We start from the raw sequence: 23212 nt of genomic DNA, 5'->3' as shown, positions 1-23212 counted from the left end.
AAGTGACCAAAATCCAACGTCGAGCCAACGTCTTAAACCAACATCATACTGACGTCAAATACTGACATTTATTTATCAGGTATGGCAACCAAAATCCAACGTCTGACAGACGTCATAGTGGTAACGTCCACACAACGCCAAGCTGTAACATCATTAAACGTTGATATTTGGTTGGTTTTAGGTTAAACATTGGACATTGACGTTGGCCTGACGTTGAGTTCTGACGTCAACTCGATTTTCATTTCCAAACAAAATGCAACGTCCCCTTGACGTTAGGGTACAACGTCAATCTCACGTTATGTTGACGTCTTGTGCCTGCTGGGTGTTTAAGGCCATTTTGCTCTTCAAACAATAAACATCCGTCATCTTGTCATCAGTGACATGCATCTTAACAGTCTCTGGGTCAATGCATGTAAAGATTTTGGACGTCTTCTTGGACACTTTTAATGCTTCCAAACAGTCTGCTGCAATTATAAAGCGCACATGTCTTGAAGTAGTTCATTATGAGGCGATTTACCTTCTATGTGTGATTTGATTGGACAGCAATCACAGGACTGATTTTTCTAATCCACATAGACAGGAAAATAAAATAGTGACTGCAGTTTGAAGGAAAGTAGTGGAGTAAAAGTACCAAATACTGCACTAAAAATGTACTCAAGGGAAAGTAAAAGTACTCATTTATAAAACTACTTAATAAATTACAGTTCCTGAGAAAAACTACTCAATTACAGTCATTTGAGTATTAGTAATTAGTTACTTTACACCACTGGTCACAACACTTGCAAATATCCACGTAACACGACAGAAATGTTTTTAGACCAGTGTTTCCCAACCCTGTTCCTAAAGGCACACCAACAGTCCACATTTTCCACCTCTCCCTAATCAAACACAGCTGAATCATCTCATCAGAACATTAGAAGAGACTCTAAAACCTGAAGTTAATGGGTCAGATAAGGGAGATGTACAAAATATGTACTGTCAGTGCCTCCAGGAATAGGGTTGGGAAACACTGTTCTAGGGGACCCAAAAACAAGACGGACCCTGCTGAGATAGGGATGTGTTATTATGTGGTGTAATCAAGATTTTAAAATAAACGAAAAACAACTCGCCTTTCCAAGACCACCAATCACTTCACTGAGCAACAGTCACTGCATAATAACACCTCCATATCTCAGCGGGGTCCGTCATGTTTATGGGTGCCCAAGAAATATTTCCGTTGTGTTACGTGGATATCTGCAAGTGTTGTGACCAATTTGCTGCACGTTTCTTTACTTGTTTGTGTTGTGACCAATTTGCAACACTAAATGTGGGATTTCCATCGCTTGTTTCTCATGTGACGCTGTATAGAAATTAGCATTAAAGGGCCCATAGTTTACTTCTTTTTTATGATTTAATATTAATATTATGGTTCTTCCGAGTGTGCCAGTTCAGGTTCAGTTCAAAACACAATTCAGATTGTTTTATTATAATGTGTTTAAAAAGTGTCATGTTGGGGGCGTGTCCACAGCTCGCTGATTTAGGGGTGTGTTGCTTCACATGTAAATTAGTTTCGGCTTCCCGCCCAATGTAACAAGGGGGCGGGGCCATGAGCTCACCCGCTCTGTGTGTGTTTGCAACACAGACAGGTAGACTTGAGAGGAGCAGGAGAGAATCCGCAATCAGTCTTACATGTACGACTCTGACACAGACCAAGCAGAGAGTACAAAATCATTTGTGTCTTTGTACAGTTTTACAGCCAACTGTGTGCTAATTTCAAGTGCCGAGCTTGAACACAGAAACTAATAACCACGCACACTGAATTAACTTTGACTGAGGCACCGGATGCGCCGCTCGAAGCCGCGACACGGCACACCAGACACTCTCTGTGGCGCGGCAGAAACATGAAGTGTCCCGAATCGTCGCGCCACGCATTTTTGAATTCTAAACATAGGTTTCTGCAGCGGTCCGCGGCGCCCAGCCGTCGACTTGAGTGTACCCTGATAGAAACCTATGTTTAGAATTGTAAAACGCATGCTAGTTAAGATCACAGGGAGCTTCTGGGATCGTGAGAAATGCAAACGGCTGAAGTATAAGGTAGACTCAATGAGAAGTACACATGTTTGCAAACCAACCTAAAGATACAACCAATAATTCCGATTAGAGCGATAATGTGGAGAATATTGATCTTGTGTTGAGCCCAATGAGCCCTGCATCTAAAAATAGAGTTGAAAATGGCGGACGTGAATCAACAAACTGAGGATATGATGACGCGCCTGTCAATCAATATTGGTGGGCGGGGGGACCGATCTCCTATGTAAAGTTGCGGTCGATCTGAAAACCGCTCTAATTGGTCCACCGTTTTTATGTTGTTGAATTGAAAAAAAAGCACTGGGTGTGTTTATATCACCCCAATATGACAGTCTATACACCATACATGCACATATGTCTGTCCAAACAGCTTGAACAGTAGATTTTTTACCATAGGTGCCCTTTAACACCTAACACTTTCTGACTGCAAACTGAAAAAAAATAATCACTAAATCAGTTCCAAAAATTGGAAATTTCTGAACAGACATTTTAATATCAAAAACATACAATAAAATAAAGCAATCTGTTCACACTAAACACAAACCTAAACTTAAAATGTCTTCATAAAGCTCTCGGTCACACACAAAGTCTGGTTTCATAGGTGTGCTCCTCAGAGCTTTTGACCGATGCTTTTGTTGGTCCAGATGTAGTTGACTGTCCCTGCACATAACCGTAAAGCTCATTGGGAAGCAACGCCTTGTCTTGAATATCCACGTTTCTGTCTGGTCTGTCAGGTAACGGTGGCTTATTCAGATGTGGGCCAGAGGTGTCTTCATAATGCTGTTTATTTTCAGCGTCATCTTTAAGCAGATGGCTGTATACCAGAGTGTCATCTATGTATGCGTACGTGTGATTATCCTCATCCTCCTCTTGTGTTTTTGGGATGCCATGTAAGCCTGGGAGGAAAGCGTGCTCACTGGGATTGTACACGGACACCGGAGGAGCCTTGTTCCTCTTCTTTTTCCTGTTCAACAAGAAGATGCTCAATTAAGTTTCCAATATTATGCAAAAAATAGATATTTAGCGGCTCAAGTGCAAATTTTGGTTGTAGATCATGTATGCAATGTGAAGTATACCAACACTCATAGCCAGCAGTGGTGGAAAGAGTACTGAAAAATCATACTCAAGTGCCATTACTTGCATAGGAATGTAGTGCAGGTAGAGTAAAAGTATCTGCTGTAAATACTAATCAAAGTATGAGTTAAAAGTTGACCTTTCAGAAGTACTCAAGAGTAGTGAGTATTACGCTGTTAAAAGCTGATGCATTTACATCTAATTTGTAGATGTGTGTAAACGTAACATTCTGTAGTGCATCTAGTTATTGCCCAGCAGGTACACAACATCATAAGACGTTATTATTAGGTTAGATTTAGGTTGTGATGTCTGGTGACCAAAATTCTATGTCTAGCCAGTGTCTAAGGATGATGTTATTTTGATGTCCAGTAACGACGTCAAATGACATTGATATTTGGTTGATTTTAGGTTGTGATGGAAACTGACCAAAATCCAACGTCGAGCCAATGTCTTAAACCAATGTCATACTGACGTCAAATACTGACATTTATTCATCAGGTGTGGCAAACAAAATCCAACATCTGATAGACGTTAGGGTTGGGTCGATAGAGGATGCCATCGTCCATCGCCGATAGACACCACGATGCTGAGTCGGCATCGTGATCCTCCGCCCCATCCCCGTCGCAAATCCACTCGTGAAAAATACACACTGAGGCCCCGTTTACACTAATAAGTCAGAGTTTTAAATGACATTTTACAATGAAAACGGTCTACGACCACACTGGCGTTTCACCTAGCATTTCTGAACAGCCCCTACTGTCCACACTATAATGCTGAAAACGCACAACACATGACCACACACACTGTCATGTGCTGGAGACAGCGGGTCCAGTCAGTCAGCAGGCCAGTACACTGCTTTAATATTTCGCTTTCACACTTGTACTTAGTAATTTGAGTGAAAACCTCAGATGCTGTTGGTTGGTTCCTGTTGGTTGTGCAGCTTTTTTACCACCCAAGTTTGTGGACGCCATTATAACGACACCGATCACTCTGCCTATTCATGCCAGAATCCAGTGAAAAAAGAGATTGACAGGTGGTAATTTGTGTGTCACTTATCTTTATTTATGATTTGGTTATGGGTAAAACAGACGATGCGGGTCAGGTAGTTGAAACGGTAGGCTACAAATAATTAATTTGTCATTAATTAATTATTCATCAATAATTAATTCACCGCCGCCTACGACGACGCTATCGTCCATCGTGATGTTGCACACTAGACATCGTACGATGCCAAATTGGCCGACATCGCCCAACCCTAATAGACGTCATAGTGGTAGCGTCCACACAACGTCAAGCTGTAACATCATTAGACGTTAATATTTGGTTGATTTTAGGTTGGACGTTGACGTCAGCCTGATGTTGAGTTCTGACGTCAACTCGATTTTCATTTCCAAACAAAATGCAACGTCCCCACGACGTTGAGGTACAACGTCAATCTGACGTCACGTTCACATCTTGTGCTTGCTGGGTGTTTAACGCCATTTCGGTCATCATACAGTAAACATCCGTCATCTTCTCATCAGTGACATGCATCTAAACAGTCTCTGGGTCAATGCATGTAAAGATTTTGGACGTCTTCTTGGACACTTTTAATGCTCAAAAACAGTTTGCTGCATGTCTTAAGGTAGTTCATCATGATGCGATTTACTGCTATGTGCGATTTGATTGGACAGGAATCGCAGGACTGATTTTTATACTCAGTCAATCCCCATAGAAAGGAAAAAATAAAGTAGTGACTGCAGTTTGAAGGAAAGTAGAGGAGTAAACGTACCAATACAGCACTAAAAATGTACTCAAGGGAAAGTAAAATACACATTTATAAAACTACTGAATTACAATTCCTGAGAAAAACTACTCAATTACAGTCATTTGAGTATTAGTAATTAGTTAGTTTACACCACTGATAGCCAATACCACAGTCAAAAAGTACTGCTAGCACGTTCACATATTGCACTAGGTTGCGTCTATTACAGCAGGGGGATTTACGTGTTGAACACGTCACCATTTTTCTCAGAAAACATGTTTCTAAAGGTGTTGTTGACTTGAAATGTTCACTACATGTTGGGAACAACCAAAGAAATCCATATAGGCAAAGACAACAAATCTAATTATTACTACTGAGAGATTTCAGCTGCTGTCTGGACTTTCACTGCCTTTCTAAACCTCCCTTTCTTCATGTGTTCAATACTTTTTCCCTGCATCATTTAGTTTTATTACACAGAACTTCATTTGTGGACTAACTAGATTTGTTTTCTTTGCATATATGGATTTCTTTGGTTGTTACCAACATCTGGGGAAAATTTAAGGTCAACAGCTCCTTTAAAAATAAATATATTGTCCAAGAAAAATGGTGACGTGTTCAACACTTATTTCCCCCACTGTATATTTAAAATGGTTTCGTTAAAACTCTGACCTGAGAACAAACCAGATTACCACAGCTACTGCGATCGCCAACACAACCCCCACAACTCCCAGGATGATGCCCAGAAGCTTATCTGAAACACAACAATACATTTCCCATCAGTTGAAGCATATGAAATGCACATTTCAGTGGGCACCAAATAAGTTTGTAATTCGGCTTTCTCACTTGTGTTGCTCTGCACCGTGACCTCCATCATCGCCCTGAAGGCTCCTGTCGGTGACTTGCAGTTCGTCATGTTGAGGTAAAAACTTTCTGGTACCAGGAGATCCTTCATTTGATCATCTTTAGTAGTGGTGTACAGCACCGTTTGAGAGCGAATGGTCTGCACTGCGATGTCTGTGTGCAGCTGTTTACACTTGGGCTGACTGACATTTCTGAATTTCAGCACGCTTGTATACTGCGGCTCCATGTTCACTATCCAGGACACTGTGCTGGACGCTTTCACTGCAGACGGCCAGCCTGGGGTCGCCAGAGTGGTAGGATTATCCATTTTTGGTGCAACAGTGAATATATAGTTCTCTGTATGAGGAAGGGAGATGTAAAATTATAAAATCTGATATCAAGCACTAAATACCCAGCAGGTACACAACGTCATATGATGTCGATCTATTTTGGTTGTGACATCAGATGATTAAAACTTAGAAACTTAGAAGATATTTAGGAGAAATATCTTATTACAAATATAAATAAACACACATACATTATATATATATATATATATATACACAGTTGAAGTCAGAATTATTAGCCCCCTTTGATTTTTTTTTGTGTCTTTTTTAAATATTTCCCAAATGATGTTTAACAGAGCAAGGAAATTTTCACAGTATGTCTGATAATATTTTTTCTTCTGGAGAAAGTCTTATTTGTTTTATTTCAGCTAGAATAAAAGCAGATTTAAATTTTTTAATAAACATTTTAAGGTCAATATTATTAACCAATATAATTAGTCAATTATTACTTTTTCGATAGTCTACAGAATAAACCATCATTATACAATAACTTGCCTAATTACCCTAACCTGCCTAGTTAACCTAATTAACCTAGTTAAGCCTTTAAATGTCACTTTAAGCTGTATAGAAGTGTCTTGAAGAATATCTAGTCTAATATTATTTACTGTCATCATGACAAAGAGAAAATAAATCAGTTATTAGAAATGAGTTATTAAAACTATTATGATTAGAAATGTGTTGAACAATATCTGCTCTGTGTTAAACAGAAATTGGGGAAAAAATAAGCAGGGGGGCTAATAATTCAGACTTCAACTGTCTGGACCCTTTTCACAAGCCTGTTATGAGGTGTTTAACGGTCATCATAATCTATATATATATATATATATATATATATATATATATATATATATATATATATATATATATATAAATAAATACAAGAGTTTGTTTTGGATGCAATTAATCTTTTGACAGAACTAATTGTAAACTCTATTTTTGTCTACACATTTTCCAAACTATTTTTTAAATAAGCAAAAATCATTCTAGTTTTATTGATTTATTTCTAGCTAACTTTAATAATCCTGCTACAAACTTTTAAATAGGACCTCAACATAGAACTGCAAACCAGTTTTTTAGTTATCCGCTTGCTGTACATTTTCCTCAAAGTCAGCTTCTATCTGCAGTGATGTACAGTTGAAGTCAGAATTATTAGCCCCTATCAATTATTAGACCCCCAGTTTATTTTTTCCCCCCAATTTCTGTTTATTTCTGTTGATTTTGTTCAACACATTTCTAAACATAATAGTTTTAATAACTCATCTCTAATAACTGATTTATTTTATCTTTGTCATGATGACAGTAAATAATATTAGACTAGATATTCTTCAAGACACTTCTACACAGCTTAAAGTGACATTTAAAGGCTTAACTAGGTTAATTAGGTTAACTAGGCAGGTTAGGGTAATTAGGCAAGTTATTGTATAATGATGGTTTGTTCTGTAGACTATTGGAAAATATATAGCTTAAAGGGGCTAATAATATTGACCTTAAAATGTTTATTAAAAATTAAAAACTGCTTTTATTCTAGCCGAAATAAAACAAATAAGACTTTCTCCAGAAGAAAAAATATTATCAGACATACTGTGAAAATTTCCTTGCTCTGATAAACATCATTTGGGAAATATTTAAAAAAAGAAAAAGAAATCAGGGGGGCTAATAATTCTGACTTCAACTGTATGGACCCTTTTTACAAGCCTGTTATGAGGCGTTTAACGGTCATCATAGTCTTAAATCCTTGAAAGTTTTTTAATATTTAGACTTTTTTTAAAACATATGAACATTTGTATGTATTCATGTGTGTATTTTTCAATGTTTGTAAAACATTCATTCCCGCTTGTGTGAGGTGTTTCTAATGCAGCGTCAATGGGCAGGACAGTAAATCAGACATTTTTCTCTCTTCTGGCTGCTGTTATCAGTCTCACACAATATTATTCCTTTTTCTGAGAGTCTTTATAACATCATTGTGGAGTTTTTCTTTTATTATTTCAGCAAATTAGATTGATAAATAAATAGTTGTACTCTCCCATTCACTGTGCTCTAAGTTGTCCCAATTATGAAGACTTCCGCTACTGAGAAACCCGGACAAGGGTCTATAACAGGCATGGGCAAACTCGATCCTCGAGGGCCGGTGTCCTGCAGAGTTTTGCTCCAACACTAATCAAACACACCTGAACACCCTAATTAGTGTCTTCAAGATCACTAGAAAGCTACAAGCAGGTGTGTTTGATTAGGGTTGGAGCAAAACTATGCAGGGACACCGGCCCTCCAGGATCGAGTTTGCCCATCCCTGGTCTATAATGAACAATGAAAGCACTTACCCGATATGCCTTGTGTGAACGAATAGCTTAAGATTGGTTTTGCTGCCACACTCCGGTCACTGAAACTTGTAACAGACGCAGTTACTGCAATCTTGGACTCACGGATCTGTATCTTCTGAATGGATCCCTTTGGACAGAACTGGCCAACAGTGATGCCTGGGTTAATAACCTGGGAGACGTTTAGCAGTAGGATGCTGTTGCACTTGTCTTCAGGCAAACAGTAGCGCAGGCCGTCTGTAGGAGACTGTAGCTCCACTGCACTGTTGACTGGACCCTGAAGGTGCCACGTGATCATCTTCAGGACTCCTGGGATGCACTGCTGCTCATAATTGAAATGAAGCGGGAATAGACTGGATGTACAGTTTCTCCATTCTTTACATTCTGTTGAAATAAAGAAACAGGAATTAAATGAATAGGGAGCACTTTCATTTTTTAATTAAGTGGCCTTAACTAATATGTACCTACACTGAAATTAATCATTCGTTGGGTTTTTGAAAACGACCTTCAATGCAGTGTGTAACACAGCTCTAAGTGAAGTGAAATATCCAGCTAAGGTTTAAATCTGAAGGTGCGCCATGTTTAAAACTATTGATTCATCTATAAAAGAGTCGACTCAGAGTGGTTTGAATGAATCGCTGTGGTAACAAATCGTGTCGGCGTGACGTTGATATGGAGCTCAAGCCCCACCCAATTGTTGCACGCGCAGACCAAGCGGCAACCTCCCGCTCTCCCTCGGGAAGCCAATACGGAAGTAACTAAAACTGCAATTCATCGACTCACCTTGGGGGGGCTGGCTCCAGGAAGTCCAGGTCATTTCTGACTGCAATGGGAAATTGGCCATTTTTACAGCTGATAAAAACATGCTTACAGCCTGGTACAACAGATGGCTTTGGTGTATATAGCCATGATTAACCTTCATGACAACTGTGAGGGGGGTGAATTATTTTATAACTCATCTGTTTCGTTTTATTAAGTTATATTAAGTCTGCATAATTAAGGGCGTGGCCACTTGAGTGACAGTTAGGTCTCGCTGCTCGCTGTCTCCTCACCTCAGCTGATTACGGCTAATTAGACGATAAACTCGGCATGTTCATCGCATTTTTGTGTTGGTTAATGTTTCTTTACGCAGTCAGCTGCCTTTTGGGATTATTTCCTACAATTATCAGATGATATGGGATGCTGTGTGCACTTAATTGTGCGCACAAACAATTCACGTGGCCTCCGTTTCCCAGGTGAGTGAAATTATATACTCATACACCATCTCTATAAATGTATTTGTTTTAAGATAATTTATATTGTTCTTTAGAGCTGTAATGCCCTCCAGAATGTGACAGATAGATTAGCTGTAGGCTCTAGAACAGTCATCTGAAGCGTTATCATACAGTGTTATGCTGGAGTTCATCAATAGTCTTGCATTTACTAACACAGACTATAATTGTATGTATAATTGTACTATAATAAGTGTTTGGGCGTATTTCGCATTTTCCTCCTGTAGAAAAACATCATAAGAACAATTTTTAGTGGCTCAATGTGTTACAGTAGTGTTAATAAAAGTCTAAACACTTTATTGATATAGTGTACAGCCAAGCACATGTGGTCAGAACACAAACGAGTCGCAGGTAATAAAGTATCAAGCGTTTCTCCCAAAGTAAAGTCTGTCTGCCAGGTCTAAGCAAAGTGCCAGCAGGTGTCTGTAGCTCCGCCCACTCTCCGCCTCTTTGCCCTTGTTTGGTATCCCGCCGTGGGTGCGATGACGCACAAACAAAATGGCGACAGTTGGCCGCGCCTACTTGTAGCTTCATTTGCGCTCTTCAGAAACCTATGGGTGATGTCACGGATACTACGTCCATATATTTTACAGTCTTTGACGCAGACCCGGGATAATTGAAACCCCTGGCCCCGCCTGTAGATGCGTATATTTTGGTCGTTGGTTCTGACGCCTTTGTTGCTTGAACGGATCAATAACAAAGTGAAATGTCCATACCTTTGCAAATAAAGTTGGATATTCCAATCCATTTACTGTCCATTTTGTCAAGATTAAAAAAGTAAACATCAAAACAAATATGAACCCGTTCTCACAGCCATGACGGTTGTTTGTTTGACCTTCTTCTACACCTCTCAGCTCATCGTGAGGAGAGCATAAATACCATATACACCCTCTAGTGGCGCGAAAGAAAATTGCAACCTATAAATGGCTCCAACACCGCCCATAAACACTGTAGAAAGAAAAAAAGGAAGACTGAAGCAAACCCCGGCTGAATCATGTCATGTAGACGCTGTGCTCTGAAGTGTGATGGAAAGTTAGTGTTATTTCCCCAATTCAAAGATGAGGCTGTGAAGAGTCAGTGGGTGAAGTTTATTTCTGATAAAATACCTCAGCATTATCGCTCCAGCCTTGTGCTGTGTTCCTGTCATTTTTCTGACGAGTGCTTCAGCAATCTACACGGTTACAATAGGGGATTCATCGCCCGTTTGGTAAAGAAAGGATCAGAAAAGACTACTGATGTATGGGACTTTGTCAGAGCTCAACAGGAACTTTACAGTACACAGTTCATGGATCAGTTCCTTCCTCCATTTTAAAAGTGTAAGTAACTTAAGTGTGATTAAAATGGCTGCCTCCTTGTTTTCTCTAGCTTGCAAATTATGTATTTAATTGTGTTTTGTTACTTGTAATTGCTTGTACTGTATCTGGTTAACTCTATATTCTCATATTGTGTTTACGAGGAAGTAGTGTGTCCCAAAAGCTTGCACACTCTTCTGTTACACACTCAAAAGTGTGTACTTTTCCTTTACAAAAAAAGTACATACTTTTAGTGTGTAGTATAAGTATGCGAATTGAGACGCAGCACCAGATTTTTTACAACTACAAAGATTATACTCTATTACATTATAACATACCTTCAGTCTGGGTTACAGTTAACTCCAGTTCATCCTTGTTGCAGTCAAAGGTATTAAGGATAAAATGGTTCCCTGAAGCGATGGTGACTGTGTCCATTATGACCGAATCCAGTTTCAACACACAGACTGACTTGGGATCCTTTTTCATTACTTGTATCTTCAGTACTTGCTTGTCTGGCAGATCTCCTTCACACTGACCTGCGAGAATAAGACAACAGACATCAAATAAAGATATGCAGGAAGGCACAGAGCACAGTTAGACAAGTGTTTCCCAACCTTGTTCCTGGAGGCACACCAACAGTACACATTTTGGATGTTTCCCTTATCTGACCCATAAATTTCAGGTTTTGGAGTCTCTTCTAATGTTCTGATGAGTTGATTCAGGAGTGTTTAATTAGCGAGAGCTTGAAAACATGTACCATTGGTGTGCCTTCAGGAACAGGCTTGGGAAACGCTGAGTTAGACATACAAAAAAATGTACAAAAACACAATGATGTGTAAAATGTGAAATACACTAGTTTGAACGTAGAAAATATTGTTTTGAAACATTTTAACTATTACTATTAAAGTTTATTATTAACTTTATTTCATGGTTTTTAAATAGGTTTGTTTAACTAATATTTCCACATGTACTGTATACTTGATTAAAAAACATGAATGCACAGAGCATGTAAATATCTATCTCATAATAACAACCCAGGCTCATTCTGAAAACATACCCCTATATACATTTCTGGAGAGCGGCAAATACGTCCCAGGAGCTATGTTTATTTATTTTTTGCAGTTGTTTTTGCAAATCCACCAGAGGCCGCTGTGTACGCTTTTTCAGCTCCTAAGTTTCTCTCACGAGTGCCATTCGCGCCTGCTGTTCTCGCGTAAATCCACCAGAGGCTGCTGTGTACGCTTTTTCAGTTCTCAAGTTTCTCTCACGAGTGCCATTCGCACCTGCTCTTCTCGCGTAAATCCACCAGAGGCCGCTGTGTACGCTTTTTCAGCTCTCAAATTTCTCTCGCGAGTGCCATTCGCACCTGCTGTTCTCGTATAAATCTACCAGAGGCCGCTGTGTACGCTTTTTCAGCTCTCAAATTTCCCTCGCGAGTGCCATTCGCACCTGCTGTTCTCGTATAAATCCACCAGAGGCCGCTGTGTACGCTTTCTCAGCTCTCAAATTTCTCTTGCGAGTGCCAGTCGCACCTGCTCTTCTCGCGTAAATCCACCAGAGGCCGCTGTGTACGCTTTTTTAGTTCTCAAGTTTCTCTCGCGAGTGCCATTGGCACCTGCTCTTCTCGCGTAAATCCACCAGAGGCCGCTGTGTGCGCTTTCTTAGTTCTCAAGTTTCTCTCGCGAGTGCCATTCGCACCTGCTGTTTCTCAGCTCTCAAATTTCTCTCACGAGTACCATTGGCACCTGCTCTTCTCGCGTAAATCCACCAGAGGCCGCTGTGTACGCTTTTTCAGCTCTCAAGTTTCTCTCGCGAGTGCCATTTGCGCCTGCTCTTCTCGCGTAAATCCACCGAAGGCCGATGTGTACGCTTTTTCAGCTCTCAAATTTCCCTCGTGCCAGCTCTTCTTACGTAAATCCACCAGAGGCCGCTGTGGACTGACTGATCGACTGACGCACTCTCCTCCTTTCCTGAACCCAACCAATGGTGTTTTCAAAAGCACAGATTGACCAGCGCCCACACACTTCCCTAAACCCAATAGACAGTTTTAAAAAGCAATCCAGAAAAAGAAAAGCTCACACCTGATTTTTACCACGTTTTACCACATTCTCACCCTGTTTGTTACTTGTTTGTTTCATTTTTTATTTTTTGCCTTCTGTTTTTGTTTTACCCGCTTTCCAGAACCGGACTCAAACCCCGTCATCTTGGTCAACCCCTCTCTGCGTCTAAAATCCTTCAACGTATGCGGCGAGCCACTTGGCAACTGGTAACAGCAGTAAAGCCGTCCACACGGAGGTAAGCGGTCACCTGGTAAACACGAAAAGGGACTGCCTCATACCACCCTGTTCCTCTGGCTACAAAATTCACAATCTGCAGAAATGGATAATTGAGTTATAATCAAGCTTTCGGAAGTAAACACATTAAACCTGCACCACAATACCAGATATCCTTTTCCAAATATGATAGTATATAAGCATTCAAAGTTAACCTACTCGCTTTACAAATTTAAGTGGATTGAACATAAAACAATTAAGTTGTCCTAAAAAAGGCTTAAGAATTGTGTTGTCTAATTTTTAAGAAGTAGTTTGAAAAAGCCATTATCTTTCTCAGCCCTAAGGTTGACTAAAAAGAAAGAAAGTTTTTCCCCCATATCCTGTATCCATGAGTCACGATTGCCTGGAACTGCTTGGGCTTTCTGTAATTACACAACAGATGGCTTACTCCTAGCCTTGTGTAATCAAAATAATAAAATAACCAATCTGTGTTCAGTTTTATGTGCTTAAGGCGATAGTTCTGAAGAAAAATGAAAATTCTGTCATTATTTATTCTCACTTTACTTCTTACAACCCTTTATTAACACTAAAGAAGATATTTTGAAGAAAGAAAGAAACCTGTAACCATTAATTTACATAGTTTTAGTTTTTCCAATGGAAGGGAATGGTTACAGGTTTCCAGCATTCCTCAAAACATCTTCTGTAGTGTTCAACACAAGAAAGAAACATAAATGTTTAGAAACACTTGAAGGAGAGTAATGTACAAAAACACAATGATGTGTAAAATACACTAGTTTGAACGTAGAAAATATTGTTTTGAAACATTTGAACATTTACTATTAAAGTTTATTATTACTTTATTTCATGGTTTTGTCTAACATTAAGGTTTTTCATATCATGATTGAAGAGAGTTAAGTTAAAATGGTTAAATGCTCTTCTTACAGGTTTTTAAATAGGTTTGTTTAACTAATATTTCCACATGTACTGTATACTTGATAAAAAAAAAACATAAATGCACAGAGCATGTAAAAATCTATCTCATAATAACAACCCAGGCTCATTCTGAAAACGTACCCCTGTATACATTTCTGGAGAGCGGCAAATACGTCCCAGGAGCTACGTTTATTTATTTTTTTGCAGTTGTTTTTGCGAATCCACCAGAGGCCGCTGTGTACGCTTTTTCAGTTCTCAAGTTTCTCTCGCGAGTGCCATTCGCACCTGCTCTTCTCGCGTAAATCCACCAGAGGCCGCTGTGTACGCTTTTTAAGCTCTCAAATTTCTCTCGTGAGCGCCATTCACACCTGCTGTTCTCGCGTAAATCCACCAGAGGCCGCTGTGTACGCTTTTTCAGCTCTCAAATTTCTCTCGTGAGCGCCATTCACACCTGCTGTTCTCGCGTAAATCCACCAGAGGCCGTTGTGTACGCTTTTTCAGCTCTCAAATTTCTCTTGCGAGTGCCATTCGCACCTGCTCTACACGCGTAAATCCACCAGAGGCCGCTGTGTACGCTTTTTCAGCTCCCAAATTTCTCTCGCGAGTGCAATTCGCACCTGCTGTTCTCGCGTAAATCCACCAGAGGCCGTTGTGTACGCTTTTTCAGCTCCCAAATTTCTCTCGCGAGTGCCATTTGCACCTGCTCCTCTCTCGTAAATCCACCAGAGGCCGTTGTGTACGCTTTTTCAGCTCTCAAATTTCTCTCGCGAGTGCCATTCGCACCTGCTCTACACGCGTAAATCCACCAGAGGCCGCTGTGTACGCTTTTTCAGCTCTCAAATTTCCCTCGCGAGTGCCAGTCGCACCTGCTCTTCTTGCGTAAATCCACCAGAGGCCGCTGTGTACGCTTTTTCAGCTCCCAAGTTTCTCTCGCGAGTGAACATAGTGAATATTGAATATTGTTTCAAAACAATATTTTCTACGTTCAAACTAGTGTATTTCACATTTTACACATCATTGTGTTTTTGTACATTACTCTCCTTCAAGTGTTTCTAAACATTTAATCTGTCATTTTAGTGTGAACTATCTCTTTAACCGTCATTAAACTAAAAGACTGCTTACATCTTACAAAAGGTTACATTTGTAACCCTCTGATAACTAAATTTCCTTTATATTCTTTCCCAGAGGGAAGTATTGGTTATATTTAATTTATTTGTGCTTGTTTACATTAAGTTTTATGATTGGTTGTATTTGTAAAACTTGACTGTTCACATTTGTAGTTGTAGAAGATGCTTTTTTCATATGAAATAATATGAAATGCTGCTTATAACATGTTAAAAAGTTGTAATGCATTTAATCAATATTGCCTTATTAAGCATACAATCACATTTTTCATGAATATCGCACAGCTTTTAATGCTTCTAAATGTTAAAATCAGAGTCTACAGCAGGGTCGCCCCTGTATATTTGGGGGCCCTAAGCAGAATAATTTTGGGGCCCTACTTTGCTCTAAATAGTGGAGTATTGCCATTGAAAGCCAGCCCACAATGATTTTATTGCTTATTAAATACAATCAATGAAACAGAAAAGTAAAGCTGGATTTCTTACTTAATAACTGTCTGAATGGACATTTTAAAACTGCGCTGTTTTTGTCAACTAGCAGCTTTAAAAATGAATTAAACTAGCTTTAATAAAGGGAACAGTGATTTCTACTTTGCGTCCTTCTGGAGTGTCTTAAACATATTTTATTAATTTGGCAAACAGATTGAAGATTTTATAAAAGGTTTCTAGGTTGAGTTTCTTTATAAATTCCAAAAAGCAAAATCCCTGCAATGAAACGACACTGAACAATAATTAATTAAATGCATTACTTAGTAACAAAATAGACATTCTGAATATAAAGTAAATATGACAAATGTTCATATAAAAAAACATATAAGAAAAAAGGAAAGCAACATTATATATTATTCCCTTTAGTCTCCCTCCCTGTTCCTTACATTACGAGATGCAGGGTCCAGAGCTTATATTAAACTATGATTAATTAAATTAGGACATAACTTTAATAAACATGTCTCAGGAAAAATATTTGTGTGCAAAATATGTCAGTGAAAGACACTTGAGTATTGCATTTCAGTGAAATGTATTTTAGACTAAAAAGATGTCTGTAAAAGCAGCACTAAATAAAATAGTTCCTATAAGAAGACGACGTTTACTAATCAAATCTTGCAGTCAGGTAAAAAATAAATCAGGTATATAATGGGGCAGGCAATGAAGCAAAGGCCATGGCTGTGTTTGTGCACGGGCTCACATTCTTGTGGTGATCGGTCGGTCTTGCAGGTTACTTTGGAAGTACAAACTCGAACCACGAGAACACAACGCATATGAGAAATGAGATGCTGCAAACTTCCTGTTGATCACATGACCTTAATGCGAAAACAATTTCAACTATAATATATATATATTTTTGGTATTTTATTTTAAGTGAAAATTGATAAATCTTTAAGTCCTAAAGCACTGTCAATGAAGATAAATGTAAAATGCAAATAAAAAGCAAGGAAACGGATCGCACCACTAGCGGGTTGTGGGGGCCCCCTAGTGGCGGCGTGGCCCTAAGCAGCCGCTTAGTTCACTTATAGGGAGTACCGGCTGTCTACAGCACAACCATGAGTAATATCACTAGAATCACTTACAAAACTTTTTTCGCTTGATGACGACTGATAAAATTAGGACAGCCAATCAGAATCCACCCTGCTTTAACGAAATAGCACAGCAGAATTTGCATCGAGAAGACAAAACAGCAGTGTGCTCTTATAATGAACTGAATATTATCATGCTCTGGTGTGAATGCTAATTTAGCTATCATCATAGTTCACTCTTGGTGTGAATACGCCTTAGTTCACCCAAGTTCAGGAGATAGTTCACCCAAAAATTTTAATTCTGCCATCATTTACTCTACACACTTACTGCTTTTTCCAAACCTGTTTGACTTTACTCCATCTGTTAAACACAAAAGGATATATTCTGAAAAATCCTACACTGAAAAAGCCTTATTGAATCATTATTTATTACTGAAAACCATAATAAATTAAGTGGAAACTAATTAATTCATGTAGATGCAACAGGCTGTAATTAGTTTAAGTTTTCACTCTTTACAGTGTAGAAACCTGTAACCATTGACCTCCATAGTATTAGTTTTACCTGATATGGTAGTTATAATAGTTACAACTTTTCAGCTTTCTTCAAAACATCTTCTTTAGCGTTACCAGTTTGAAAGCACTTGAGGGCAAGTACATAGTGAGCACATTTTCATTTTTGGGTGAACTATCCCTTTAATCCTAAAAAGAAATGTACATACCCTTCCTTCTCTTGATGGCAGAGATCTGAAAGTGCACCATCAATCTGCTCAATGAAGACATCGTGGACATTTTGCAGTTCTTTATAGAGATGTTAAAGCTTCCAGGCTCCACTGACGGCTGGTTTTCATTCATACGCTTGACCAGAGCATCCCTGCCCTGCCAAGTGTACTTCATTGTAGGGATGCTTTCAGAGGACAGGCATGTTGGAAGGGTGTACTTCAGAATGCGTACATCTGCGTAGTATGCATTGGGCACGTTGAAAAACCACATGGTCTCTGCATTTTCAGGAATTGTGTTTGGTGTTATGAAGTCCTGGATTGAGCTCTTCTCTGGGAGAACAGCATGGACGTTAACCAGAGCTGAAGAGAAAAAGAAAGCTGAATCGTTTACAACTTTTATAATGAAGATCTCAGGGGATTAAAACGACATGAGGGTGAGTAATTAACCCTTGCATATTGTTCAAATGTACCACCCTTTCTTTATGTTTGGGGCTTTTTTGCAAAGCCATGACAGCATATGATCATGCATTCTTGATTGTTGGTGCTTTTCCCACTTGGGAAGAAGTCAAACCTTTAATTTTTATTGTTGATTATTAGATGACAGGATTAACCCGTTAGATAGGCCTGTGCAAAAAAGTTTCAGACTTTTATATTAAGTTCTATGAAGTAGAACAACAAAATATGCTGAGCATGCATTAATACTGTAACAAATATGGCCGATCAGACACATAATTATTCTGCTTTTATTCAACAAATAATAAACCGTCAGCTTCTCCCACCCGGAAAAGACTGGATGGTCAGTTGTAATCCGATCCCAAGGTATTTACAACACGAAGGAATGCTCAGAACGGGACACACAGAGAACTTCTATAAGCTCCTTAGCTTAAGACTGAGGTTTTAAATGTAAACTTTTATTCCCTCTTTATGTTTAATCAGGTGTTTTGCAACAAGTATCTTGCTCATGTTTTAATATTATGGTTTTAATACTTCTGCAATCAATTTTTAACTCTACCCCAGCAATACAAGTTCATAGATAGTTCATGTTTGGTTTCCCTGCAAAGCTAATTTGGTGTACTGAACGATTGTTTACATTTCATGTTAATACGTGTGCAACATATTAACATTTTAAGAAACGTAAACATTTTTGCATCAGTTTACACCCAGAATTCCTATGCAAATCACTACGCTTTGGAACAAGGTTATAAAACAGGCACAGAATCCGAAATGAGATGCAGATTCAGAGTTCCACATGAGGTGGTTATTAATTAGTAAATAATATAAATATCATGAGCGTAAACATTAGGTGAGCAGGTTACATTGTTAACCCCGTGTCCTAACAACACGCTACGTGACGAGATCGGCAGTGATAAGCTATTTGGCTGTTTGCACCAGATGAAACACCACAGAAATTAAAATACAGGCATTCGGAAGCACAGAATAGTGCACGCACTGCACTCCAGTGAAATGGTAAATGGTTTATAATCCAATTAATACAAATTAAAGCTCTTTAACATTATTAAATGTCGATGCTGAATCACTGATAATCACTGATATCATTGTCAATTTGTCCTTTTCTAAAGCCATTTCTAAAACATAAATGTCAGGTGTTGGTTAGACCAGTGTTTCCCAACCCTGTTCCTGAAGGCACACCAACAGTACACATTTTCAAGCTCTCCCTAATCAAACACACCTGAATCATCTTATCATAACATCAGAAGAGACTCCAAAACCTGAAGTAAATGGGTGAGATAAGGGAGACATCCAAAATATGTTCTGTTGGTGTGCCTCCAGGAACAGGGTTGGGAAACACTGGGTTAGACCAAAAACTCCTTTTAATATGGAGAATATTCCTTCTATCGCGTGCTGTTGCTTTTATTCAGAGCATGTCTTAAATTAGCCTTTTGGCTCGATAGTCAGGCTCGCTCCTGTTGGTGTTGTCAATCTGGCTGCACTTGCGTGTGTTTTGAACCAGGCGTGCAATACCTAGTTCAACCACTGGGTGTCAAACTTACACACTGCACCTTTAAGATCTATAAGAAGAACATATCAAGCATTTCACTGTATATCATATAGTGTATGACTAATAAAATTTTAATTTGAGATTCATCATTAAACTTACAGTTCATCAAACGTCCCACTGATACAGCGATAACTTTCATGCTTAGATGTTGACCTCCAGTCACGTCTGCAGACAGTTTTCCAGCATTACGCACGTCAATTTGTCTGATGACTCCATTCTGACAAAATGTCCCAATGCTGATGTTCTCCACTGTGAGCATGTATCTGTGATTGTCAGGACAGCTGTCCTTAGGCTCAATCTGTCGTAAACCCGTGCTACTGAAATTCAACTGGAGGGATCTTGAAACTAAAGGCTTCAGGTTCCAGGTGAACGTGCGATTAAACTTTATAAAAGCACTGTGTTCTTTGGGTTCAATGGTCATTATCCCTGTGAAACAAACGTTTTATGTCAGAGAAACAACATAGAAGAGTTACAGAAATATATATTAGGCATTGGCCGGTATACGATTCTGACGGTATGATAACCTTGGTTATAAATATCAGGGTTTCACGGTATTACTGCTCTAAAAAAATATTCTTTTTCAATGTCTGGGTAAAAAACGAAACCTTTTTTCCCTTTTAAACAATATATTTTAATTTGGAAAACATTTAAAATATTTAGGAGCAGTAAATATGTCAGGCTGAATAATTCAAATTAATTATTGACTTCTGCTGTCTGCATTTGTTTCTTAAACACAGATTTTTTTAAAACAATTTCTTTGGAGATCTTTTTTGCTGGAGACATTGTTGTCCTAAAAAACAAACAAAAATAATGTAAATAAAAAAAAAATCTTACTTATACCTTAGAAACGGTATAGCAGAAAATGTTGACGGTTTTAAAACCTTGACCTTTCTAAACTGCGGTATACCTCGAACACCGTTATCGCCCCATGCCTAATATATATATATATATATATATATATATATATATATATATATATATATATATATATATATATATACACCTTTTCATATATTTGGGATATGTATATGTTTATAAGTTATGACCTTTAAGGATATCTTATAAGCCCCTAAAGACAGAAATCGTGTGAGATCTTGTTAAAAGATACCTAGATGTGCTTCTGTGTTAACCCTTACGTTTATTAAGTGTGTTATTAGTATACTTCTTTTAAACTAAAAAATAAGAATGTATATATTCAGTCTATGTTTTATGTACTTTGCAGTCTTAATGTTAATCAAAGTTTGTCGATCTGTGGCCTATAAGGCTTTAATTTACACAGAAATCTGCAGAAATCATTCCCATCAAATGTTTAGATGATTTGTGTACAATGCAATATGTAAAGTAATATTTTCTGTCATTTAGTCGATATATTATATTTCATATAATATATCGACTAAATGACAGAAAATATTACTTTTTCACCAGCCTTACCAAAGAAGCAATTCTAATTAGATTTGCATTTTTAAACATTAATAAAGGTTGTTTTTATTTTATTTATAAGTTTTCGTCTCTCTGCAGATTTAGTATTTCTACAGAATTCTGCATAAAAATATCAACAAAAAAAGCCACCGATTCTGTCTGCTCAAGGGAAAAGTGAAAGAAACAAATCTGAAATCAACAGCACTAAAAAGTGGACGAACACTAATGCACACTATTAGGTTGAGAAGTGCACAGTAGGTAATTCACTTCAAGATGGAGATGAATGCAATGTTCTCTGATTTAATACTTAAATGTGTTCAAGCATAAAAGTATATGGATGGATAGATAGATAGATAGATAGATAGATAGATAGATAGATAGATAGATAGATAGATAGATAGATAGATAGATAGATAGATAGATAGATAGATAGATAGATAGATAAACCATTTTTAAGATCAATATTATTAGCCCCCTACAGAAATTATGTTTTCGATTAGCTACAGAACAAACCACTGTTGTCTTATGATTTGGCTAATTAACCAAGTAAAACCATCTTTAAATTACACATTAAACTGAATACTAATATCTTACAAAATAACTAGTTAAATATTATTTACTGTCACAATGGCAAAAACAAAAGAAATCAGCTTTTAGTAAACTAGTCTACTTAAAAACGTGCTGAAAAAAAATCTCTCCTTTAAATAAACTTAAAATAATTACATTTATATATATTCGGGCTAATATTTATATATTATCTCACCGATGTCTCTGATGATCTGCACAATGAATACTTTCTCTGGCTGCGAACAGCTGAAATCCAAAAGCGTATCACTTCTGAGGATCACATAAGACTGGCACAAGGGCTGGTTTCGCACTCTCATACACACTTTACACTGTGTGTTTGTGCTAGAACTTGCGTTAATGTGGATGGTTGTGCCCTGTTCAACAGCAACGTTGAGCTCAGCTCCACCTGAAATGATGGATTTTAGATTAGAATACACATTACTATGAGTAGGCCTGTCATGATATCCTTTTTTGGTAGTCCCCAAGTTCGCTGTAGGCTTCACTAAGCTAACTCTGTAAAAGCCAATGCCTCCTTTAGCATTGAACTATGAGCATCTTACATTCAGAGATGTTGTTTACGTTCACACAGCTACATTACACATCAGCTAAAGTTTAAAATATGATATCATAGTGGACCACCCATTTAATTTGTACAACTTTAAAGATGTTTTATTTTAACCAAATTTTATCACAAACTTAAATAGTTGTACCTCAGCTAAATATACGACATCCACACACCACACAACAGTGTAAACTAAAATATTCAGCTTTCAGTGACGTATGAATCTCAATTAAATCAAATACACTTGATTTTCTGGAAATTACAATAAGGAGAAAGCCCAAATGTGCGAATATGAAACCAACTTTACCTCATTTTTTGAGTTTATGACCAAAATACAAAGTGTATGTAAAAGGTGGACGCATTTTAAAACGACCAGACCCTGAGTTTATAAAACCAGTCCATTATGTTGTTAGCTATAGTTAAATATTAGATGATAAACACAACAGTGAATGAATGTGTTAAGGTAAATCTCTTTAGTGCATATCGATAGTAAAAGTCGATAGTTCACTCCCTACCTGTGTGTGTGGTGCTGATTGCTAAAAGGTGAGTTGTGTGTGTGTGTGTGTGTTAACGTTACCTGTGAGCTCCAGGACTGACGAGAGGAAAAACACCAGTAAAACAAGCGAAAAGCAGGTCACACGCCAACTTCGCATGGCTTTTTAAATATCCTGTAAACTCCTTACAGTAGGTTGATAAGGTGTAATAAAGAGTGCGCCATGGACACGAGTTTACCTCAGAGAAGAGAAAGCAGCTTCTTCCTGGTTTTTGCGACAGACTTCCAGGTTAGTCATCCATATGTCAATCCCGTGAATCCTCAACAAAGCATGCAAATAGACTCCCAACCTCGTGCTCACATCCACTGAAAAACTAGGTCTATTGAGAGTAAATAGTAGCAATAATTTAACTGCTTGTCTTTAAAAGTATAATAATAATCTGTCAAATAATAAGAAAACGACTTGTGGGAAAGTAGCAGTCCCACATGATAAGCTACTGTAGTAGTATTGTAATAGTATAGTGTTTTAACCATAGCAGCTGCACTGTATAGTGTTCACAACACTTTGTTAACGAATGCTACAGCATACTGTAATGATAAATACTGTTAGGCTAGTTTTTATTACTGTAAAATGTGGATTA

The 23212-nt window shown here is 38.1% G+C and overlaps 1 protein-coding gene across 2 annotated transcripts; it reads right to left on the bottom strand.

Annotated features, from left to right (window-relative positions):
• Positions 1-2533: 2533 nt before the first annotated feature.
• On the bottom strand, positions 2534-22858 carry cdcp1a (CUB domain containing protein 1a). Of its 2 annotated transcripts, none has more exons than XM_056475744.1 (9): positions 22656-22858; positions 21713-21922; positions 19630-19956; positions 17511-17870; positions 11289-11486; positions 8391-8771; positions 5729-6082; positions 5555-5636; positions 2534-3031 (listed from the first exon to the last, which is right to left on the bottom strand). In XM_056475744.1, exons 1-9 carry the CDS (start codon positions 22729-22731, stop codon positions 2644-2646), a joined length of 2376 nt encoding a protein of 791 aa, XP_056331719.1. In that variant the 5' UTR covers positions 22732-22858; the 3' UTR covers positions 2534-2643. The 2 variants fall into 2 exon arrangements, with proteins under 2 accessions (XP_056331719.1, XP_056331720.1); XM_056475745.1 differs by having other exon boundaries at positions 22811-22854.
• Between the last annotated feature and the right edge of the window lie 354 nt (positions 22859-23212).

This window comes from Danio aesculapii, chromosome 16 (genome assembly GCF_903798145.1).
Source record: "Danio aesculapii chromosome 16, fDanAes4.1, whole genome shotgun sequence".
NCBI lineage: Eukaryota > Metazoa > Chordata > Actinopteri > Cypriniformes > Danionidae > Danio > Danio aesculapii.
Note: the sequence above shows the minus strand (reverse complement) of the source record. Positions and strands in the feature narration are given on the sequence as shown.